Here is a 24,666-nt window from a genome sequence, read left to right as displayed (position 1 = left end):
TTCACACATCGTGTACTTAATATAAATTTATGAAATACACATGTAGTTTCAATGCTTACATATGTTAGTTAATTAGATTTGCATGGAAATGCTTTCATACAGATTTTAAAGATTGATCTTTCTATATACAGTAGATATATGCAGCAAAATGTCTATGAAATAGATATATTTTTTGTTTCAGTTTTACAGGTATATGTTGATATCGATCAGAGTTTTCAACAACAACAAAAATAAAACAAACAAACATTAATTTTGTTTATATCTTTCCATATTGGTAAGGTTTGTTGATAAAGCACATTTATTTACATTTATGTAGCATATTGGTTTACATATAATTTTGTAGCATATATATTTTTGTTTGTTGTTATTGTTGATTTGATTTTGTTTGGTTCTATAGTGATAGACCTTGGTCCTCAGCGAGGGGACATCCCATTGTCCCCTCAGTATAAAGCTTCACTACGGCCCCTCCCTTTGGTAGAAAACCGAAAACTACAAGATGAATTGATAGATGCTGATGTCAAATATGGTAATTCTCCACTGTATAATTCATACACTAATTTTATGATCTTTTTCTTGTCTTTAACAAGCAGCTATTAATGGAACATATCAAGGTTGGTTTCAGATTTATTATCAAACTTTATATATATGTAAAAGATATATTTACAGGTAACTGAACATTGTTAACACTGTGAGGTGTTGTCTATCACATAGCTAGAGTGTTGAGCTGATGTTGAGCATGTACAGCTGTAATGTTGTAGAGTGTGTGCCTGGCAATTTCGGACCAGACTGTGAGTGGACATGTGACAGTTGTCAGAATGGAGCCACCTGTAGCAGAGAAAATCCTGGCTGTGTATGTGGTCCTGGCTGGCAGGGATTTCTCTGTAATCAGACTTGTCCATCGGTAAACAGATTGTACCAAGTATCGTGTAAAAGTAAACAGTTAATAGTCACTGTGATGTTTAGGGCATGATATTATACAGTTATTGACTGTGTCCTCAGACAACAGCAGTTTTGTTTGACCCGAGAACGGGTCTGTTGCCCAAAGCCATAGGATGAGGGCAACAGATCCGTTCGAGGGTCAAACAAAACAGCTGTTATCTGAGGACACAGTCTATAACTGTTTTGTTATACACTTTAAATTTTTAGGATGTTTTACTAGATGCATATGCCATGTGACATATGGTTTGTTGACTTCGAACTTTTAACACGACAGGAGTTGTATACATTTATCAACACTTCCTTTAGTTTAAAAGAAAACCTATGTAATATCCTAATTAAAAATCAATAATTACATTTTTCGTGTTTCTGTGCTGCGTTCCATCTACTAAATTCTGTATCTTCATCAGTCAAATCAGTGAACCTCGCCATAGCAGCAGACCAAGAACCACATGACTTACATAGCCAATAGAAATAAAGCAGACTATTGCCCTGTCAACAGTTCGTAAACTGTTGACCGGTCAATAGACCACGAGTGTGAGAATTGGTTTAACAGTAAAAATGTTACTTCTAAATCGTATTAGCTTTACATAAGAAATCTTTTAAGGTGTATAACAATGGTTAAAGGTTATTAATTTATACGCATCGTGTAAAAGTAAACAATTACTAGTCACTGTGATGTTTAAGGCATGATATTGGTTAATGGTTCTTAATTTATAGGTGCATAATGTATGTGAAACATTTACTATAAAAATCTTTTAAGTGATTTCAAATTATTGCAAATATATACATTGCACCTAGACCAGATTCTTAAAAAATTTTGATGGAAGCTTTTTAAGTGAATATTATTTATTCTTTCTTTTCCACCTTGTAAATGTGACAAAGTTATATGGAAATTGTCTTTTTTAGGGATTTTATGGCAGCGGTTGTAACGAGGCTTGTGTCTGTCAGAACGGGGGGACATGTGATCATGTGACGGGAGGATGCACTTGTCCACCGGGGGTCAAAGGTGAATTCTGTGAGGATGGTTGTCCTGCAGGGTTCTTTGGTAAAAACTGTGACAAAATCTGTTCCAAGCCTTGCTATAGTGGTCACTGTAACAGGTAAGAATAGTCACTAACAGGTACGACTAGTCATACACGAGATAGGTAACTGATTTTTTAAGCCTCCAAGTCAATAACGAAAAGGTGTAAGTTAAAGCTTGCTCAAATTGAAGGTCATAGTTCAAGGTCAAATTTGCCACCATCATATTCTAGCTAGCTTAGTTGGAGAAAGGTGTTTCAAAAATTCATTTTGTTTAAGTTTATAAATAGTTTACTGTCTGATAGTGTGATGGATAGACAATCATTTAATTAAAATGCTCATTAAATGTCTTGACAGAGAGTTTGGATACTGCCAGTGTCCCCCCGGTTTTGTGGGTCCCTACTGTAATGCCAAATGTCCCTCCTTTAATTGGGGATCAAACTGTGTCAACACTTGTCACTGCAACAGGACCACTACAGAGCGCTGTGAACCACTGGTAAGTCGAGCCAAGCTAGTTCTGTGAACCACTGGTAAGTCGATACAAACTAGTTCTGTGAACCACTGGTAAGTCCAGACAAACTAGTTCTGTGAACCAGTGGTAAGTCGGTACAAACTAGTTCTGTGAACCAGTGGTAAGTCGTGACAAACTAGTTCTGTGAACCAGTGGTAAGTCGGTACAAACTAGTTCTGTGAACCAGTGGTAAGTTGAGACAAACTTCTCCTTCTGAAAAGTGATGAGCAAGCAGTGAAAGGTTGATATGGAATATTTATAGCCTGTTCCCATTTTCTTTCAGAGTGGACAGTGTTCGTGTAAGAGAGGTTTTTATGGTGAGCAATGTGAATTTCGATGTTCAGCCGGTCGTTACGGGAAGAACTGTAAACATGTGTGTAACTGTAACAACAACCAGTCATGTCATCCTGAGACGGGGCAGTGCTATCTCAGGTGTCCCCAGGGAAGAATGGGGGACAGCTGCAATCAAGGTGAAGGTCAAAGAGAGAAATAGGTTTCAATGCTCATCTTTGTTGTAGATTGTTACACTCTATCATTTTAATCAATTACTTTGTGGGTTTTTTTTTTATTGTCTTTTTTAATTGTAATTTTTGTAGAGAAAAATCTTGTGTTGATTTTTGTAGAGAGTAATTTTATGTATGTGTTAGAGTGTGTCAGATTTTTTTCTCCTTGTTTTCTGTTCTTGTTGACCAGTGTATAGTTTTATTTTGCTGAGTTGATGCTTTTGTTATAGCTTGTCCCAATGGAACATTTGGTTTTAACTGTGAACAGACATGTAATTGTCACGGTAGTATTTGTCATCCTGAGACAGGAAAGTGCATTTGTAGAGCTGGCTTCCGAGGAAGACATTGCAATAAATGTAAGTAATTAGCCAATGAAGTATGATCTACCTGTTCCAGGTGTACTCGGACATACATTGATAAATCGTAGAATATTGTAAAACCTGTTCATATTTACAGAACGATTTACATGAATTACTGCTGTAGACAACCTGATTTTTGTCGTAGTTTGATTTTTCCTATTTTTGCTATTATGCCAAAACTGACCAAATATGCACTAAATATTAACATTGCCATAAAACTTAGTATATAGAATTAAATAAAACTTAACATATAGAATGACATATGACTTAATATTTAGAATGACATAAGAAGATGAATTTAAAACTACATTCAAATGGATTTACAAAGTTGATGTTATTGAAGAGTGTCAGACATTTATACCGACCGTCGGTTCAAAATTTTGCATGAGCAGAGATTTATCAGGCAAAATAAGAATTTGAAATTGTTTAATGTTTGAATGTATCTTATGGAAAAATAAGTTCTGAAAATCATTTTTAACTCCAATCAATCTCATACACAATCCAGGATTCAAAATTAACTTTTTCAAGCACTAGTCTATATGGACTACCATAGTGACTATAGTCCACTAGTCCGAAAAACATATTTCACTAATCCGTCCACTTCATCATATAAATGATGGCATAAATTTAATTTTAATCAATGATATTTAATCAAACAAGTCACAGTTGCAAACAATTCAGTTTCTGACACCAACAGTAGAAAAAAAACAAACATATTACAATTTAGAAGAATAATTTTTTTTTATAATTTAGAAGCATAAAAAAATGTATTGTGCGTTAAAGTTTTCAAACTATATAATGTTTGTGATTATTTTCAGCGTGTCGCATTGTAACTTGAATGTGTGTGTCATTTTACCTGTGTTTTCTTAGTTTGTTACATCGGAACCTAAGTTTTTTCAGCAAGGTTCAGTAAGGATCCCTTACTTCCTGCATTATTTTCAGTTTGTTGTAATGGAATCTTAATGCCTGCGTTATTATACCCCCCGCAACAAGTTGTGGGGGGGTATACTGGAATCGGGTTGTCCGTCTGTCTGTCCGTCCGTCCGTCTGTAGACGCAATGGTTTCCGGGCTCTAAAGCATTATCCTTTCCACCTATTGTCACCATATCTTATATATGGACTACCCATGGAATGAAGATGTTCCCTATCGATTTTGGGGTCAAAAGGTCAAAGGTCAAGCACACTGGACATCGAAGTAGCAATATGGTTTCCGGGCTCTAAAGCATTATCCTTTCCACCTACAGTCACCATATCATACATATGGACTACCCATGGGATGAAGATGTTCCCTATTGATTTTGGGGTCAAAAGGTCAAAGGTCACGTGCACTGGATAGCGAAGTAGCAATATGGTTCGGTTTGTCATGCCATTTGTTTTTTACACTCAGAAAAGAGGTAGTTTATACCTATTACCAACACCCTTTGGAAGATTGGGGTAAGCGGGGGGTATTCTTGGTGAGCATTGCTCACAGTACCTCTTGTTTTCAGTTTGTCGTAACGGAATCATAATGTCTGCGATATTTTCAATTTGTTGTAATGGAATCTTAATGTCTGCGTCATTTTCAGTTTCTTGTAACGGAATCTTAATGTCTGCGTTATTTTCAGCGTGTCGTAACGGAACCTGGGGAGTTAACTGTATGTACGAGTGTACTTGTAAGAGAGGAGAATGTGACAAGGTGACAGGAGAGTGCATCTGTCCCGACGGCTGGTATGGACAGGAATGTCAAGATGGTCAGTGTTTTTAGTGCACATGAGCCAGAGGCATGCGTTGAGAATATTTGGCAAATTTTCTTTAAAGAATTAAAAATAGATAACATGTAGTGCAAGATATTGGTGATAAATTTTTGTTCATTTTATATTACACAGTAATAATTGCATAAAATGTATAAGAATGTGTATTGTTGTAGTCTATGTGCCGATAGACCTACTCAATATTTTTAATTTATTTTCTTAATCTGCTAAAAAATGCAGATAATTCCAGCATGCCTAAATAAGCTGATGTATAGCAGAGCATTCTGATTTGACTATTGCGCATTTCTTTCCTCTGTGTAGCCTGTCCTCCTGGTCGTTACGGATTTCAGTGTCTTCTACAGTGTAAGTGTGAGAACAATGCTAAGTGTAACCCAGCAGACGGCTCCTGTAAGTGCAGAGAAGGATTCAGAGGAACCATCTGTGACCAAGGTGAGACATTTACAGCTACTGTAGGTACTGCTGTAGATTTCTAAATATACGCGGGGAATTATCAAGTAATTACGCAAGAGGCATCTCTCGCGAAATAAAATTACTCACTTTTAATTTTCCTTTGCTAAAATACATGTAAGAACCACAATAAATCCTTGATTTAAGGACTCTCTATACACAAATGTGTTTTGGACATTGAGAAATTATATCGCATAAAGGTGTACATATTGAGTTTATCTTGACATTTTTAGCATGGGTTTGCCCCAGGTAAAATCTTCAAAATTTGCGAAGAAACTGATGAACAGAAATGAATATTATGGATTTAAAATGGGAAAGATTTTCAAATAAAGCACTCAGTATCTTTATCTTGGTCTGATATAATGATTTAACTACTGCTACAATTGATTACAAAATGTTAATAGCACTGTAAATGTCAGTTTATTGTAAAAGGACAGATCACTCTAATTCTCTAACTGAATAAAAAGTAGCTCTATGTGCAGTGTGTAGAGGACCCTTAAGATTTATGTAATGTGGTCTTCATATGTTGTTGTATTATAGTTTGTCCTCCTGGTACCTATGGACCAAACTGCATATACCGGTGTGCGTGTAGGAATGGTGCTGAATGTGACCACATCACAGGAGAGTGTATCTGTGGACCAGGCTGGAAAGGAAGGGGCTGTGACGAGCGTATGTACATGAGAGAAATCATTGCTGTAGTATGATGCAAGAAAACAAATCCCACCAAATACACTTGTAAAGAAAATGATTTGTTATACAGGAGAAATGTGGAATTGTGGGATACACAGTTATATAACTTCAGCAAAATACAGAATCTTCATTATGTTTAAATTTACAAGAATTTCTTTTTTAACTCCTCTGCTCTCTCTTTCTGACTCATCAGATTTTTCTTTCCTTTTCTGACCTCTCTGCTTTCTCTCTATTTTTTTTTTTACACCTCTGCTTTGCTCTTTCTAATGCCTGCCTTCTCTTAAGCTTTCTTACTTCTCTGTTTTCTTTCTCTATTAAACACCCTCCCTTTTTTTTACTACTCTTCTTTCTCTTTCTAATGCCTGCCTTCTTTTTAGCTTTCTGACTACTCTTGTTTTCTTTCTCTATTAAACACCTCTCCCCCCCCCCCTTTTTTTTTTTTACTCCTCTTCTTTCTCTTTCTAATGCCTGTCTTCTTTTTTAGCTTTCTGACTCCTCTGTTTTCTTTCTCTATTAAACGCCTCTCCCCCCCCCCCCCCCCTTTTTTTACTCCTTTCTCTTTCTAATGCCTGCCTTCTTTTTAGCTTTCTGACTCCTCTGTTTTCTCATTTAACAGTATGTGAGAAGGACACCTTTGGAGCAGGCTGTAAAGAGAAGTGCCGCTGTACCAATGGAGCATCATGTGACCACATTGGAGGGGGGTGCACCTGCACTGCAGGCTGGCAGGGGAAACACTGTGACAAGCCCTGCCCTCAGGGATTCTATGGACTGGACTGTCAGGGGGTCTGCAACTGTGGAAACAACGGGGCAGAGTGTAACCATGTGACAGGGGAGTGTAAATGTTCTGCGGGGTGGACCGGGGAGGACTGCTCCAAGGCCTGTCCCATGGGAATGTACGGGGAGGAGTGCAAGTACCAGTGTCACTGTGGAAACGGGGGCACCTGTGATCCGGTGTCTGGGGCCTGTGTGTGCGCTGCTGGCTGGAGAGGAAAGCACTGTGAGGAAGGTCAGAAATTTTGCTGGATTAGCATGGAATTAGGCATGTAAGATGTCGTGCATCTATAAGTAAGGAATATTTTTTGTGTGAATTACCGAGAGAAGTTTTTGGACAAGTCTTGAATTTTGTTTACAGAATGCCCAAATGGATTTTATGGAATTAATTGTTTGTACCACTGCTTTTGTCGAAATGGAGCACCGTGTGACAGCATCACAGGACAGTGTAACTGTACCAGTGGCTTCACAGGAACGGCATGTGAAAAATGTGAGTACTATTGAAGTGTGAGTACTGTATAAATGTGAGTAAATGTTAATGCTGTTAAAATGTGAATACTGTAGCATTTGTTTTGATTTTACATTTGCATTTTTATAAAGGGCCATAACTAAGTATACAATTGTTTTTTCTTTATAAACAGCCTGTTACGAGGGATTCTATGGTCCAAACTGTGTACACCAGTGTGATTGTGTGCATGCAGAATCATGTGACAAAGAATCGGGGCGATGTAAATGTCTACCTGGATACAGAGGAGAATTATGTGATAAAGGTACTGTACATGTAGATTATGTAGAATGTTGGGGGTGTTTATATCTCTCTCCAAAACAGGAGGAAGGAGGTATTGTTTTGTGTCTGACTACTGTAGATTCTGTACTCTAAGTGAGTACTTGATAGCGCAGAATGACTCGTAGACGTCACATCTTGGAGAACATGGATTCGTGAGTGGACTCTTTACACGCATTTCAGCAATATGAAAATAAAAAGTACTTTTTTGTGAGTGGTGTTTCTTACTGAATTATACAATGATGAATGCTCGTGTATATTTAGGAATTTACAGTATCCATTAATTAAACATTTGTGTGACATTTTCCCAGAAAATAGAGAACATGCTTTATACTGGGAAATTATCGCCCCATACATTAGGTTATTGAGTAAATTAGCAGATATGCAAGGTAAGAGAGTGAATAAGCCTGTATGTTTTTGTAGAGTGTTCTGGTGGGTTGTTTGGGGAGAACTGTGACAAAGAATGTAGCTGTAAGAATGGGGCATCTTGTCACCATATAACAGGGGCTTGCACGTGTGGCCCCGGATGGAGGGGAAGAAACTGCTACAGAGGTAAGTCCTGTAAAAACAATCTCGTTTACTGAATCAATGATTCTAGTGAGCATTTCTGATTTTTAAGGTTGTCATCTGTCTGTGCATCATTGTGAATGTGTCTGTCTGTGCATCATTGTGAATGTGTCTGTCTGTGCATCATTGTGAATGTGTGTCTGTCTGTGCATCATTGTGAATGTGTGTACAGTAAAACACACTTATGGGAAAGTGCTGGAGATGAACAATTTTTAGCCGAGTTGCAACAAAGTTGAACTTGGCTATTGGTTTGGTGATGCGGGCGGGCGTCAACAATTGGTTTCCAGATGATGGGTAAGGAAGACCCCTATTAATTTTGGAGAAAAATGGTCAAAGATCAAGGTCACAGTGAGCGAAAATGGAATGAAAATTTCAGAAAAATTTGGTTTCCGGATGATAATTCAGAAAGTTTAAATCCGAATCAAATGATACTTAAAGATATTGTTATGTACCAGGTAAGGAAGACCCCTATTGATTTTGGAGAAAATAGGTCAAAGGTCAAGGTCACAGTGACCGAAAATATATTTAAAATTCCAAAAAAGTTTGGTTTCAGGAGGATAACTTGAAAATTTTTAATTTGAATCAAATGAAACTTGGATGTATTGTTGGATACCCCTATTGATTTTGGAGAAAAAAGGTCAAAGGTCAAGGTCACATTGACCGAAAATAGATTGAAAACTTTAGACAAATATGGTTTCTGGACAGTAACTCGAAAAGTTTAAAACTGAAATTAGTTCCTCACAATTATAAATATGCCACATCATTCCTGACTTTACAATGTATCCCATGCAACTCGGCTCATGCACCCCTGTTATATTGTTATATCCATTAAGTTTATAGTATGTTTTCAAAATACAGGAAATGAAAATCACATCTCTGTAAATGTATATTCATTATAAGCATGTTCATTGTATCTGTGTTTTATTGTATGTCTGATTTGAGCATATTGAACTAGTGCTGTACGATATTACCGGTCGGAATACCCAGCACTTTCTTGAACCAAATTGGATACAGTGTCCTTGAATAACTTAAAGGCTCAAGTTGATGAAACTAAAGGTCATGCCCTTTCGAGAGAATTCCGAAATTTTATAAGCAATAAGGCATCCTTAGGTTAAGTTTGTTCAAATGAAGGGGCATGCTTTTTTTTCAAAGGAAGATAATTGGGAAATAAGGTGAGGTGTGTATAAAAAAGTCTTCTCAGGAACCACTAAAGCTGAAGAAGCAAATTCATATGAACAGGATGGATCATTGGGGGTTTAAAGATTTACATAGAAATATGTAGGGAAAATGGTCTGATCTTCACTCCTAGAGCCACAGTGGGGAGAGAAGATTTGTGAAGGGCTTAGATAAATCTTCACTCTTCACTTCAGGAGACCAATGGGGGGGGGGGGGGGGGGGGGGGGGGGGGGGTGTCTATGAGGGGTTTAAATCACTGAAGGAGGTCTGTGTTGGGCTTGAAGTTAAGGGTTTACTCTAGCAGGCCAGTATTAGGTTTAAATTAAAGTGTTCACTTCAGGAGGGTAATGTGGGGCTTAGAATTAAGGGGGTTACTCCAGGGGACCAGTGTGGGACTTAATAAAATCACCCAAGGGGTTCAGTGGGGACTTAAACAAGGGTGAGCCGAGATATGGAATACATGAGCTGAAAATCATGAGAAAAAAGATATTTATTCTACTAGGCTATACAGTCACACCAATATGCATACTCGTGTAGTAAATAGTGCTTTCTACTCATGACTTGTAGTGTCTCGTTATGATATAATTGATGTGCTTAGATTTGCATATCATTATGACGTTTATTTTAGCTTGTATGCGGGGATTCTATGGACTGGATTGCATGGAGGTTTGTTTATGTGGTGATGGTCAGCCCTGCAATCATGTGACTGGAGAGTGCTTCTGTCCACCAGGTTTCACAGGAGATAATTGTCAGAACAGTGAGTATCACACAATCAACAGGGCAATAACAGAGTTGCAGTATCAACGGGGCAATAACAGTATCACACTATCAACGGGGCAATAACAGTGTCACACTATCAACAGGGCAATAACAGTATCACTAACAAGGCAATAACAGTATCACACCATCATTGGGGCAATAACAGTATCACACTATCAATAAGGCAATAACAGTATCACAATATCATCGGGGCAAAAACAATATCACAATATCAACAGGGCAATAACAGTATCACAATATCAACAGGGCAATAACAGTATCACAATATCAACGGGGCAATAACAGTGTCACACTATCTTTGGGGCAATAACATTGTCACAGTATAAACGGGGCAATAACAGTATCACACTATCAATGGGGCAATAACGATCACACTATCAATGGTGCAATAAGTACTTGCTGATTTTATCTGAGAAATCTACCACATTTTGTATTTGTCTGGAAAATCTGGTTTGATTTAATCATGAAAATCTGAAAAGAATTTAAATCAACCTCATTTTCTGATCTCCTGTTGTTCGTTGTCTGTCTGTAAACTTTTTACATTTTCAATGTCCTCTCCAGAACCACTGAGCCAATTTCAACTAAACTTGGCAAAAAGCTCCTTGGGTAAAGTGCTTTCAAGTTTGCTCAAATGAAGGGCCATGCCCCCTTCAAAGGGGAGATAATCACAAAAATAGGGTGGAGTCATTTAAAAATCTTCTCAAAAACCACTGGGTCAGAAGAGCTGAAATTTACATGAAAGCTTCTCGACATAGTGCAGATTCAAGTTTGTTAAAACCATAACCCCCGGGGATACATTGGGGCTACAATAGGGGATCTGAGTTTTACATGTGAATTTATAGGTAAAATCTTCTCAAATCTTCTCAAATAACACTGGACCAGGAAAGTACAAATTTACATGAAAACTTTCTGACAGTGCAAATTCAATTGTGTTAAAATCATGGCCCCCAGGGGTAGGATGGGGCCGCAATAGGGAATCAAAGTTTTATATACAAATAGATAGAGAGAATCTTTAAAAATCTTCTCAAGAATCACTGGGCCAGAAAAGTTTACGTTTACAAGAAAGCTTTGACATAGTACAGATTCAAGTTTATTAAAATCATGGCCCCAGGGGTAGGGGTTGGGCCACATAGGTGATAAAAATTTTACATACAAAATATATAGAGAGAATCTTTAAAAATCTTCCTCTCAAGAACCATTTGGTCAGACAAGTTGACATTTACATGAAAGCTTCCTGAAATAGTGCAGATTCTAGTTTGTAAAAATCATGGTCCCCGGGGGTAGGATGGGGCCACAATAGGGGATCAAAGTTTTACATGCAAATATATAGGGCAAATCTTTAAATATGGGCCAAATTGACTCAGGTGAGCGATGTGGCTCATGGGCCTCTTGTTTATTGACCTGTGAAATATACACATTTTATATCACTTGTGAAATTTACACAATTTGAAATGTACACATTTTATAACAACTTGTGAAATCTACCACATTTTGAGGCACATGGAATGGTAGAATACTAATACAAATCCAAAACCATTTAACAGATAAAAGTTCTACATTTGTGGATATGTGCTTTCTGAGGAAAGCTACTTGCAGTCCAATTTCTACCTATTTTCAAATTCACTTGAACAAATATTATCCGAAAGACAACTCAAAAAAGCTTGAGTTAGCAATAACATTTTTACAGAATACAAAAGTTCGGTTAATTTTTCCATGATTTGCATATGTAAAGGAATTGCAGATGTTATTATGAGTTGGTGAGAAAAATTCTTGTGAAGGCTGTGGTCTTCATCAGGGCCTTTCATGGCAACATTTCTTTTTCTTTCGTGATTCAGAGTGCCCTAGGGATCGTTATGGAGAGGGTTGTAACCAGACATGCAACTGTAGCAAGAACTCGGTGTGTGACCCAAGCACCGGAATATGCAGCTGTAAACCGGGATACTATGGCAAAAACTGCACCAGGGGTAAATATGTGTGAAAATGACTCACAATTCTTGTAACTTTGGACTGATCTCAGTGAAAAGAACTTTAACCTGTATAGCTTTGAATGCCTCACTGACTTATACCACTGAACTTTTAATTACCATCTGAACAATTTATATTTCAGTGTGATGCAGATATATGTCTAGCATAGATGATACTGACATAGAATGTATAAATAATAAGAATTTTACAATGTGTTGCATACAATTGATGATAACCACTTCCTAATATTGATTGCTATGATATATACATGAGTTTGCTTCACTCTAGAATGTTCAGAGTATATGCAGATTTGCTTGAAATTTCAGCCTACAATAATTTAATCAACAGTTTAACTCATGATTAATGACAGACTCAATCAAAAGCTTGATGTAACAATATGTATGCCTAACAATTGAAAACATCACCTTTTCGGCAGGTAAAAGGAGAAGGAAAAATAGAAAAGCTCAAGGACGGCGTCATAATGAGCGTATTATTGCTGTTTCTTTTGAAAACAAACCCAAAGTTAGACCAGAAGCAGGTATACAGAAAGAGGTCCTGTTTTATTGTGTTATGTGGTGTCATGTAATGGATTCTACGACACTGTTTCTAAACAAGTATGTGTTGTGTCCTAAAATTTATCTTGTTCTTTCCAATGCAGAGTCCTGGAGAATTGGTGATTTGGTGTTGTAGTTTTGTTGAAATACAAATAGTTCTTTAATGATCCCTGAAAGACATCAGTGTTTTATGTCTCCCACTTTGAAAAATGGCCGGGATGTATTTTGAGTCGATCTATCCATTTACATTTCTGTAATGCTTTAATGAATTCTGAATGATGTGTCAAATACCATTTGGAATTAAACTTCAGAAGAAAAATAGGTGACACCTATTATTTTGTAGCTCAAAAAGGTCAAGGTCACTCTAGCACATTGGTAAGATTTTTTCCCCAAATTTATAATGAATTTCTGTGAAATGATTTAAATTGCACAGTATTATGATATAAGGTCCAGCACTGGATGTGTAGAGTAGCTACCTCCAATGGATCATTGCCTATTGCTTTTATTAGGCCAGAGGTCACTTTATGACATTGCTCTAGTACATTTGAAATTATATCAGTGGAGCTCTATCACTGTAGGACAATTATGTCCCCCCCCCCCCTTATTTTCATCATCTCTTAAACCACATGGCAAATTTCAATTAAACTGAGATCAAAATATCCTTTGGTAAAGGGAATTCAAGTTTGTTCAAATTAAGGGCCATAACTGTTTGAAAGGGAGACAATTTTAGCAAAACAGGATATTAAGAAAAAATGGTAATGTCCTTTAAAAAATGTTCTTTTCCAGAACCAGTGAGTAAATTTCAACCAAACTTGGCGTAAAGTATTATAAAGTGAATGGATGAAAATTTGTTCAAATGACATATAGATATGATGATGTGGGAGACATAAATTCACTGATTTTGAATGTTGTTTCATTGCCCATTTATTTCATTATACATAGATTTTTTGTTTATTCTCCTGCATCTGCCTAAAATCTTGAAATCTGTTGTGTCCTGCTACCCATCAATTGAATATTGAATATCACTTCTTTAATGACATTGCAATGGTTTCCTTGGAGATGTGTTGCTATGACATCATGTTTTGAGGTGTGTGCATGAGAATATATTGGTCTTTCCCACTTTAGTAGAAATATTTGTTCGATGTTAACTTTGTGATGGAGGGACATTACAAGCTTATACTTGACAATAAAGATATGGCCAGATAGTGTATCACAACCATGAATCAATCAACCATTTAGATCAAGATCACTGGTAGAACTTTTTTTTGTATTGGCAGTAACTTTGCAACAGGAAAATATTCATACATAATACTTTAATAGCACAAAGGTTGTTTATGGTAGGATATTGTGTCATGACCTTTGAACGAAGACTTAATGTCAAAGTCATGGGTAAAAAAGATTAAGTGTTTTTGCAAAAATTTTGTGTTGTGTAGAATAACATCACTTCGTCAGAAAAATCTGGGTTTGTTTTTTACAAGTTGTTAAAGTGTTGATGGCTTGTTCTGTAATGGCATCCATTTACTTAACATTGTATGATGTTTGTATCAAGCACTCTGCTTCATATCATCTTGTTTTAACAGTAAAACTTTTATATATACATGTACATTATGTATTAATTTGTATCTACTAAGTTTGCTTTGATGTAATAGATTTAATATTTAGTATTTTCACTTTGATATTATAAAACTCTTAATCTTATATTGTAATTGTGCTGAAGCAATTGTATGAAAGATGTCACAGTATGCTTTCCATATTAAATATATCAGTGACTGCATTTCAGGTTGTGAAGAAGGAAAATTTGGCACAAACTGCGAGAACAAATGTAATTGTGAGAATGGAGCCACATGTGACTCCAGAACGGGGACATGTTTGTGTCCGTTGGGGTACATAGGTCCTACTTGTACCCAGCCCTGCCCGCGGGGATACACTGGACAGAACTGTGAACATGTCTGCAAGTGTCGAAATGAGGCGACTTGTGACCCCAAGAACGGCAAGTGTATATGTCCACCTGGTTACCATGGAGACAGATGCCAGTTCAGTAAGTCATGGATTGTCTTATTTTGGGAGAGAAGTAAATGGTATTTTCAAAGGGTTTCTGATTTTACTATGTTTAGTTTTACCTTCTCTTAATAGGTATCGGATTTTACTATGTTGACTTACACTATCTTTTAATGGGTTTCTGATTTTACTATGTTGACTTACACTATCTTTTAATGGGTTTCTGATTTTACTATGTTGACTTATACTATCTTTTAATGGGTTTCTGATTTTACTATGTTGACTTACACTATCTTTTAATGGGTTTCTGATTTTACTATGTTGACTTACACTATCTTTTAATGGGTTTCTGATTTTACTATGTTGACTTACACTATCTTTTAATGGGTTTCTGATTTTACTATGTTGACTTACACTATCTTTTAATGGGTTTCTGATTTTACTATGTTTAGTTTTACCTTCTCTTTTAATGGGTTTCTGATTTTACTATGTTGACTTACACTATCTTTTAATGGGTTTCTGATTTTACTATGTTGACTTACACTATCTTTTAATGGGTTTCTGATTTTACTATGTTTAGTTTTACCTTCTCTTTTAATAGGTATCGGATTTTACTATGTTGACTTACACTATCTTTTAATGGGTTTCTGATTTTACTATGTTGACTTACACTATCTTTTAATGGGTTTCTGATTTTACTATGTTGACTTATACTATCTTTTAATGGGTTTCTGATTTTACTATGTTGACTTACACTATCTTTTAATGGGTTTCTGATTTTACTATGTTGACTTACACTATCTTTTAATGGGTTTCTGATTTTACTATGTTGACTTACACTATCTTTTAATGGGTTTCTGATTTTACTATGTTGACTTATACTATCTTTTAATGGGTTTCTGATTTTACTATGTTGACTTACACTATCTTTTAATGGGTTTCTGATTTTACTATGTTGACTTACACTATCTTTTAATGGGTTTCTGATTTTACTATGTTGACTTATACTATCTTTTAATGGGTTTCTGATTTTACTATGTTGACTTACACTATCTTTTAATGGGTTTCTGATTTTACTATGTTGACTTACACTATCTTTTAATGGGTTTCTGATTTTACTATGTTTAGTTTTACCTTCTCTTTTAATGGGTTTCTAATTTTACTATGTTGACTTACACTATCCTTTAATGGGTTTCTGATTTTACTATGTTGACTTACACTATCTTTTAATGGGTTTCTGGTTTTACTATGTTGACTTACACTATCTTTTAATGGGTTTCTGATTTTACTATGTTGACTTACACTATCTTTTAATGGGTTTCTGATTTTACTATGTTGACTTACACTATCTTTTAATGGGTTTCTGATTTTACTATGTTTAGTTTTACCTTCTCTTTTAATGGGTTTCTGATTTTACTATGTTGACTTACACTATCTTTTAATGGGTTTCTGATTTTACTATGTTGACTTACACTATCTTTTAATGGGTTTCTGATTTTACTATGTTGAGTACAATTTTCTACTTTCAGAATGTGAGGAGGACAGATTTGGCAGGGAATGCACTGGAGTGTGTAACTGTTCTGATAATGGGCGCTGTGATCCTGTGACTGGTCAGTGTCATTGTGACCTTGGTTGGATGGGGGAAACTTGTGACCAGCTATGTCCTCTGGGAAGGTTTGGTCCAGCCTGTGTCCACTCTTGTGTATGTCAGAATAATGGATCTTGTGACCCAGTCAGTGGGTGCTGCAGCTGTTTGCCAGGATTCTATGGACAAAGCTGTGAATTCAGTATGCTTAACTTAAAATTGGTTATAATTATATGGTTTAAAAAATGTGATATCAGAACTTGATAGTGAAAGAAAATTTGTTTCATTTCTGTTTATGTTTCATATGTTTTGATATTGATATTCAACATGGGCACCAATCGATCTACTGCACAATCGATAGTTGTGAAAGAAAAATCACATTATTGACATCCGATTATGCAGTAGAAACACCCCCCCCCCCCCCCCAACACCCCCCCCCCCTAGATTTAGTCACGTTGGGGGGGTAAGTGGACTCGTGTAAATTAAATTGGACCTTAAATCGAAAAAATAAGAATGTGATGCTCTGAACAATTTAATATCCATGATTTCATAGTAAACAATACACTCTGATGGCTCGTTTGAAGCTTGAAATTGTTTTGACGTGCAAGTTGGTTTTGAATTTTTACCAATTAAGTTGACACAATCAGTCTCAGTTTTATTCATTTTTGCAAATAAAATATACTTAACTTCACTCTTTGCTCTCATGTCTTTTCAATTCTATATAGAATAAAATTGAGACTTTTTGTTGTTCAGAAGTTACTTTAATGGTAAAAATTCACAACCAACTCGCACATCAAAACAATTTCAAGCATCACATAGAGAACATGTCCTTTATTAGGGAAGACAAGTTGGGCGTTGGATTGGGTGTTTCAGATATTTTATGCAAGTATCCTTCTAAAGTGTATATTAAAGTTTCTTCAAATCATGATTTCCTGGGCAGTAAGGAATTAGATTTATTTCATTCGAATACAGAGGAAAAATCTTCTTCACATGAGTAGAATTAGTCAAATTAAATTGCATGCATATGATGCAGTGTAGATTTAAATTTGTTCAAAAAGTTACCCAGGCTACAACAGTATTTAAATTTCTACTCTATTAGTGTCCCAAACCTATTTCAGAATAAGGTGACTGAAGTGAGTATTGTTGTCCATGGGCCTCTTCTTTTACTTTCAGGTTGTCCTGAAGGAACCTTTGGTCTGTACTGTAGAGAAACATGCAGCTGTAAGAATGATGCTAAATGTGACCCAGTTAGTGGACAATGTAAATGTAGACCAGGCTACAAGGGAGACAACTGTCAGCACAGTAAGAGAATTTATGTATTACACATGTGTTAACATGATATCATTGTTATGTATTACACATGTGTTAACAACATGATGTTATTTATTGTTATGTATTACACATGTTAACAACATAATGTTATTCGAAGAGGTAAAATCCCATTCTTTGTTTGACTTACAAGTTTTTCATTAGTTAAGACTATTTGAATATCAGAGTTTGGTACAACAATAGAGAGTAGCATGACTCTATAGTAGATATGAAGTTGATTCTATTTTGAATGATTTCAGTGTGTTCAAGAGGGTACTATGGAATTCATTGTAAGGAGGAGTGTCAGTGTGGCCCCTCCCACTGTGACCATGTGACAGGGGAGTGCTTCTGTCCAGCCGGGTTAAAAGGACTCAACTGTACAAATAGTGAGTTCACCGAGTTACATTTACATCTCCATTGTTTTATCGTTGATATCTTTACCAATTAACATGATAGCCATTTCTTAATTAATGTGAACAAATGTGCATATGATTCTTTATAGATATAGTATGTCTATTATAATGGCTAAGAATATTCTGACAGACATGAAAGTAAAATGTAAATATTAAAAATAAATTTCATTTTTGAAAATACACGAGGATATGAACAGCAATGCTTCATGCCAGTATACTTTTCATAAAGCGCTAACGCAGTCACTCACGAAGTATGCTGGTGTAAAGTGTCACAGTTCAAGCCCTCGTGTACATGTATTTCCAAAACTGAAATCTATTTCTTAAATGTCTTTTTTTGGTGGGAGTACCAAGTAGTGAGCTATAGCTAAGTACATTTTGCTGGTACATTCAAATCGGTGTAAACCGATGCCTGTGTACTCCGTTTAACCAGGAATTCTGACCCTATTTTCTTATTTTCACGTTCTTTACACTCTGTAATCCCACATCCTGTCTAATCTGACACAAAAGTATATCTCCAAATGTCGGATTAGACAGGTTTCACTGTACATGAACTTAATTTTGACTTGAAATTTCAGCATGTAAACAAGGGCAATATGGTCCTAACTGTGAGTTTTTCTGTGACTGTGATAACCAAGGTTTCTGTGAGGCTGTGTCGGGTGCCTGCGTTTGTCGAGACGGATTTACTGGGTCAAGGTGTCAATACATCACAGGTGAGAATGTTTTCTGGGTCAAGGTGTCAATACATCACAAGTGAGAATGCTAAATCTTTCAATCAATCGTATAGATCTATACATTCAGCAGTTTGAAATAGTTGATATGTTGGACATAATGCTTTGTCAGGGGAGTTGTTCTACAGTTATTATTTTTGTTGTTCAGTTTCTCACATATCCGACCTTGAACTTGATGACGAGTAGAGAAGAGATGGGTAGGTCACAGATTGTGGCTTGTTAACATACTTACACCAAAACCAATGATTGCTTCTTAAAAATGCTTTGATTAATTTGACATTTAGTTGCTGATTTTTTAACATTGTGCATTTCTTGTCAGTAAGGTGTAAAATTTAGCATGTTTTTGACGTATATTTCAGCAAACCTGTTGAATGCTCAGACAATTAATTAAGTTGTAGTTTGACCTCTGAAAATCATTTTTAGAAATGTAAATCATCGTCCTATAATTGATACACGATAGCTTTCCATAAATGCAGCCTTCACCAGGCTTAAATTCTGAGATATAATGATTACCAATATCTGTTTCTTAGTGCAATATATAACCCGAATGTGTATCCAGATACACCTCAATATTTTATTATTTCTTCCTTGACCAAAGGCCCACCTGTCCATAAAACGGACTTTAATGAAGTCCAGGGCTTGAAGCTAACTTTTTATGTCACCAGTCCACTCAGACTGATGGGGTATAATTTCAACCAGTCCACAGAAAATTTTATCAGTCCAACAGAGTTTTACAGAAATGATTAAACATATTTCGTTAATGTTATTAAAATGAAATTAAACTCAATATGCCTCAGACAATATTGTAACACTTAAATGTCAGATTTATATTTACGAATCAGATTCATCTGATATCTACAGATTGAAGCATGCCAAATGTGTGTGTAAAATTTCATAAGTATATTTTCCAAAAGGATGCTTTAGAACATTAACCAGTCCCATCGGACTGACTAAAACAAATGTCAGTCAGTCCACCATACTTTTAACCAGTCACAGACTGACGGGCATATGTTAATTTCGAGCCCTGAAGTCAGTTTACAATTTTTTTAACTTTAACTCGTGGATATGGTAAGCATGGCTGTTTATTGATGGTACAGTACTCAAGACTGTTTAAAAGTTGATGTTACAATCATTAATTGACCACCATTGGGTTTTAAACTCAATTTGCAAAATGATGAAGATCGTTTATATCAACAACAACCAACAAAAAACATCAGTATGCTATGTTGATTGAAAGTAATTTTTAGGTACATTGGGATGGAGGGGGAGGGGGTTACATATATAAGTTATGATCATGAGGTTAGTTCGGAAAAAAATAATTTGCTATGGGGTCTTTATTTAAATTGTAAGTTCATATGAATATACATTTTATTTTGTATTACTAGTTAGTATACTGTATATGTTGCATGCATTAATTCATTTTGATATGAATTATTGTTTTAATAAAAACATTCCATTAATCAGTTTGATTTTTGTTGTGATCTATCATTTTATTTTGCTTTGATTGTTTGTATGTTCATTAATTGTGATCAATGAAATTTGTTTAAATGAAATTGTTGTGAATGTTGAAATATTGAAATTTTTTAATGGAGTAGATGTAGTATATTCATACCCATGCATGTAAACAATATCATCCTATTCTGTCTGGAAAAAAGCAGCTTAGTAAAAAGTGGTTAATTTGTTAAGAATGCCAATCCAATTATTGAATATTGTATGAATTAAATCTGGTGATCATTTCTCTATTATTTTGCAGCTTTCCCTTCCTCTAGGAGGGGAGACATTCCCTGGAATGTTCATTACTACAGTAAAAGGTGATGTGAACTCAAAAACAGAAAATGTCACACAGGTGCTCTATAAATAAAACACTCTCCTGACCAGGACTGTAGAGGAGATTACCCAGAATTCCATAGCATCAAAATACACACCCAGTGCTTCATCCACCTATGATAGACCTGCTTTCATTGGATGTAAAAACCTGTGCCAATAGATTTCTATTTTATGACATTATTTAGTTTGCTTGAGTTGGGTATATGCAGTGTGATTGAGATATTTTAAAATGGCGTAGTTGTGAAGTAAGAGCGCTAGTTTTAGATTTTATAGCAGTATAATGTGTTGCTCTAATGTTGGTTTACCATTCCACTTAGTGTGATTTCTTTTGCCATGCATAATTAGTTAGCATCACTTAAGACATATGCAAAATTTAGTTACAATGATCTCTTTTTAAAGCAGGTTTTTTAATACATAATTTGTGAATGGTTTTCTTGTGTGAAAATAAGCTACCATATAGAGTACCATAGATATGCAAATATCCGAGTCTGTCTTATCCATTGTGTAGTTGATATAGGTTACAAAATTACCAATATCTCGGTACAGACTTTATTTTATTTCACTGATAGCCAAAGAACAAATCATGTTGTGCTGTAACATTTTATGTATTATATATTGGTGCAATATTTCCAGTAATATGATTTTTATTTCAGATTTTATGAATATATTGAGCATTTTGTAGAGTATGGATGTTTGATATAGTTGTCACGTCAGAGGAAGATGTAGAGTGAATTTGTATAATATATGTGATGTAGGTTCTGTTAGGATGAATATACATGTACTATATAAACTGATGTTACAACGATAATTTTTACCTTTTTGAAAAAAGTTATTATTTGATGATATATATACCAGGCACCTAGATGAATATAGTATAAGACTTAGTATTGATATTTTTAATGTAACCATTACCACATCACAGTATCCTTCTTGGATCATGGGGGTTGGGGGTTGTTACATGTATCAGCTTCTGACCTGAGGTATCATGAACCTGGCCCTGGTTATTTGAAGTCAAGGTCATTGATGGGAAAAGACTGGTATACATACAGGTGTATCTTTAGACCTAATCCAGTATTAGTATACCTGTACTCTGTTTTACATTAGTCGGGCATGATTGAGACTTGGCAGTAGTGCCCACCTTTGAGAGGAGGAATGGTATTTTTTACTGAATAATATGAAGACTTCTGATTTCGGTCTGTTATAGCAGTGTTTGAATTAAATAAATAAAAATAACACTATATAAATCCAATTCACAGAAAACCTGGATCATCATTAGAAGTGCATTTGATTGTAAATGTTTGAGTGTATTTGAAAGAAGGGTGAGATTCCAACAGATTTTTTCCTCTGACAATTGAATGTGTGGTGTCTGGAAATGGAGTAAAAGTGTTTTGATTATAAATTTTCTCATTTCCACCATATTTTTTCCAATATTATATTCTTCTAAAATACTCATTGAATGTTTGTACATGTACCATGATTTGCTTGCTTGACACTATGTTTATATACATTTCTCAAGAGACCAATGAATGTACTGCTAATTTTATGCACATGTACAGTCATTAATATTGAAAATCCAAACTTCTGATGGGATTTTTTTATCACAAGATACTGCATGAAGCTTCTGATTGGATGTTTTATCATGAAAAAATGATACTGAAGCTTCTGATTGGATGTTTTATCATGAAAAAATGATACTGAAGCTTCTGATTGGATGTTTTATTATGGAACAGTACATGATACTTTAAAAGTTTCTATTGGATGATTTATGGAATAATTATACTCATTCATAAATAGTCTTTTTGACCACAACACTCAATGGTTAGGTTTGAACCACCAACATCAATTTGAATAGCTAATTAATCTACATTATTTTTTCCTTTTTTTTTTTTTTGAAAAGTGAATTGATTAAGGTTTTCTTGGACTATTTTATCCATGTAAGCTGTATTTACATAAAAAGCAAGAATATTGTTAAGCAATATTGGCTGCTAAATGGTTAGCAATATTTATATAGCCTGTTTTACATAGAAAGCAATATGATGGTTATAGGCAATGAATGGGCTTTCTAACAAGGGATGTCAAAATGGTTGGTGTGATTATTTGATGGCTTTATTTGAAATTTAAACCCAAGTAATATTGCTACATCATTTTTTTTTATTTTTGTAACCGTAGAGTGTGTTACATGTAATTCATTAAGTTAAAGAAAGAAAAACATGTTTGAAATTGAGTGCTTCTGTTTTAAGAATTAGCATGTTTGAAGATCTCGTATAAGTATATAAGAACAGACTCTTGCAGTATATATTATTTATCACCTTTTTCCCATCTAGATCATGGTTTACAAATTTCCAAACAGTAGATTTTAAAGATTTGTTTGTAATATCTTATCTGAGAATATTTCATTCGACATAAATGTCTGAAAGTATTGACTTGTGTATTATCATACAATGATAAACTCAAAAGTTCCTCAATGTATCTATGTTAAATGTAAATTTATAGAATAGCCCTAGGATGTTTATTTGAATGCCAATAACATTAGATATTCGTTTACATACCTTAACGTTCCTGTCTTATCCCAAATTTACTCTGTAATTAAGTCTTAAATTATGATGTTAATGTACAAGTTACGTACAGCTTGTTTACAGAATTTCATATTCTGTAATAGTTTGTGGTATAAATGATAATTATCTTGTAACTATGAAATGTATCGAGTTTAAGGCTTCATGTATCACAGTTTAATCAAAGTTACTGTAAGTATGACATATGTACATCATTTTCTCGTACATTTCAAATTTCATTTTGTGATACTGTGTTATATTTCTGTTTTATTTACCAGTATTATGTTAATATGCATAATGGAAATAAATATCTTAAATTAAAATTTTATCTTTTAATTGTGTCATGTTATAAATAATTTTTAACGATGGATAAAGGAAAGTAAAGAATGTATTTTTAAAAAATGGGCCTTATTTGGCTTGGCACCCCCCACCATGGTGACCCCACCCCACCCCATTGATTTCCAATTTTTGAAAACAAAAAAGTAAAATCTGGGGATTAAATTATTTCAGTACGTGTTATTTTTGTGTTCCATAGTCCATATGTGCAGAGTTTCAACTGGGACATTCTCATTCATGAAAAGTTGAAAACATATATGCTGGCCATTGAAACAGGATAATACATTTGCTGTGCCACCAATTACATGTAGTCTAAAAGAATGGGTGCTGATTTGGGCCTTGAATGCCTCGGTAAATCAGCTTTGAGTATGGTGATAAAGAGTTTATGTTCATAATTCAGTCCATTTCCAGCTGGTTTACGCTATTTCTAATGGGTGGATCTTTGCAACTCGAGATTTTGTTACACATTCTCTGTTCTGGAAATGGGTGTAAGTGAACTTATTTCTGAGGACCGTTTTTACAAAGATCCAACAAATAAGCAAAAACCCAACCCCCTAAAATAAAACAATAACCCAAACCCTTTCTGTTGAATTCTGATGTGACAGACCAGACCCAGGAATGGACTAACTGGTAAAAATGTTAACCAGGGGGAATAAAAGATCCTGGGTTGTGTGTTTTCAGGGGCGTCCACACTTCACTATTACATACCTGATAATAAAGTGAAAAGACAAACAATTTACTAAACTGCATTGTAGCACACCATGAGAGGTGGTGCATTTCACAACGCTTTTTTATGTTTTCTTTATTAGCATATCCTAATTCTGAATTATTTTCGCTTTCATGAATAATTTCATTTTATGAGATGGGTGTATTGGGTTCTTTTGGCTGAAGTTGATTATTTCCTCATCTGAGTATGAATACACCACAAAAACACGTAATATAAAGCAATCATAGACATTGCTTGACAAAATACACTCGTAATACATATATAATTTCCAAAATCATTATAATTGTGCTGCCCAGGGAAAACCATAGTGTTTCCGTGGCAATATAGTGTGAGGTAAACAAAATAAATGGCGGACCCTCATTTTTTCAAAAAAGA

At 35.2% G+C, this 24,666-nt stretch overlaps 1 protein-coding gene across 14 annotated transcripts in view; it reads left to right on the top strand.

Annotated features, from left to right (window-relative positions):
* LOC125656362 (multiple epidermal growth factor-like domains protein 6) overlaps positions 1 to 23,564 on the top strand; it is a 70,123-nt gene extending 46,559 nt beyond the window's left edge. For 5 of the 14 annotated variants that reach the window (XM_056148733.1, XM_056148738.1, XM_056148712.1 and 2 more), the window contains 23 exons: positions 398 to 526; positions 759 to 901; positions 1,846 to 2,039; positions 2,317 to 2,455; positions 2,754 to 2,940; positions 3,204 to 3,329; positions 4,937 to 5,062; positions 5,384 to 5,512; positions 6,071 to 6,199; positions 6,837 to 7,226; positions 7,353 to 7,481; positions 7,633 to 7,761; positions 8,199 to 8,327; positions 10,147 to 10,275; positions 12,134 to 12,262; positions 12,700 to 12,801; positions 12,922 to 12,936; positions 14,598 to 14,855; positions 16,345 to 16,602; positions 17,574 to 17,702; positions 17,969 to 18,094; positions 18,697 to 18,831; positions 20,603 to 23,564. In XM_056148733.1, the coding sequence (XP_056004708.1) occupies positions 398 to 526; positions 759 to 901; positions 1,846 to 2,039; positions 2,317 to 2,455; positions 2,754 to 2,940; positions 3,204 to 3,329; positions 4,937 to 5,062; positions 5,384 to 5,512; positions 6,071 to 6,199; positions 6,837 to 7,226; positions 7,353 to 7,481; positions 7,633 to 7,761; positions 8,199 to 8,327; positions 10,147 to 10,275; positions 12,134 to 12,262; positions 12,700 to 12,801; positions 12,922 to 12,936; positions 14,598 to 14,855; positions 16,345 to 16,602; positions 17,574 to 17,702; positions 17,969 to 18,094; positions 18,697 to 18,831; positions 20,603 to 20,664 (3,422 nt within the window). In that variant the 3' untranslated portion in view covers positions 20,665 to 23,564. Of the gene's footprint in view, positions 1 to 397; positions 527 to 587; positions 612 to 758; positions 902 to 1,845; positions 2,040 to 2,316; positions 2,456 to 2,753; positions 2,941 to 3,203; positions 3,330 to 4,936; positions 5,063 to 5,383; positions 5,513 to 6,070; positions 6,200 to 6,836; positions 7,227 to 7,352; positions 7,482 to 7,632; positions 7,762 to 8,198; positions 8,328 to 10,146; positions 10,276 to 12,133; positions 12,263 to 12,699; positions 12,802 to 12,921; positions 12,937 to 14,597; positions 14,856 to 16,344; positions 16,603 to 17,573; positions 17,703 to 17,968; positions 18,095 to 18,696; positions 18,832 to 18,997; positions 19,047 to 20,602 lie in introns of all 14 variants that reach the window. The other 9 variants (XM_056148753.1, XM_056148727.1, XM_056148742.1 and 6 more) reach the window with 6 other exon arrangements.
* The last annotated feature ends 1,102 nt before the right edge of the window (positions 23,565 to 24,666 follow it).

The sequence above is a fragment of the Ostrea edulis genome, chromosome 1 (genome assembly GCF_947568905.1).
Source record: "Ostrea edulis chromosome 1, xbOstEdul1.1, whole genome shotgun sequence".
In the NCBI taxonomy this organism is placed as follows: Eukaryota; Metazoa; Mollusca; class Bivalvia; order Ostreida; family Ostreidae; genus Ostrea; species Ostrea edulis.
Note: the sequence above shows the minus strand (reverse complement) of the source record. Positions and strands in the feature narration are given on the sequence as shown.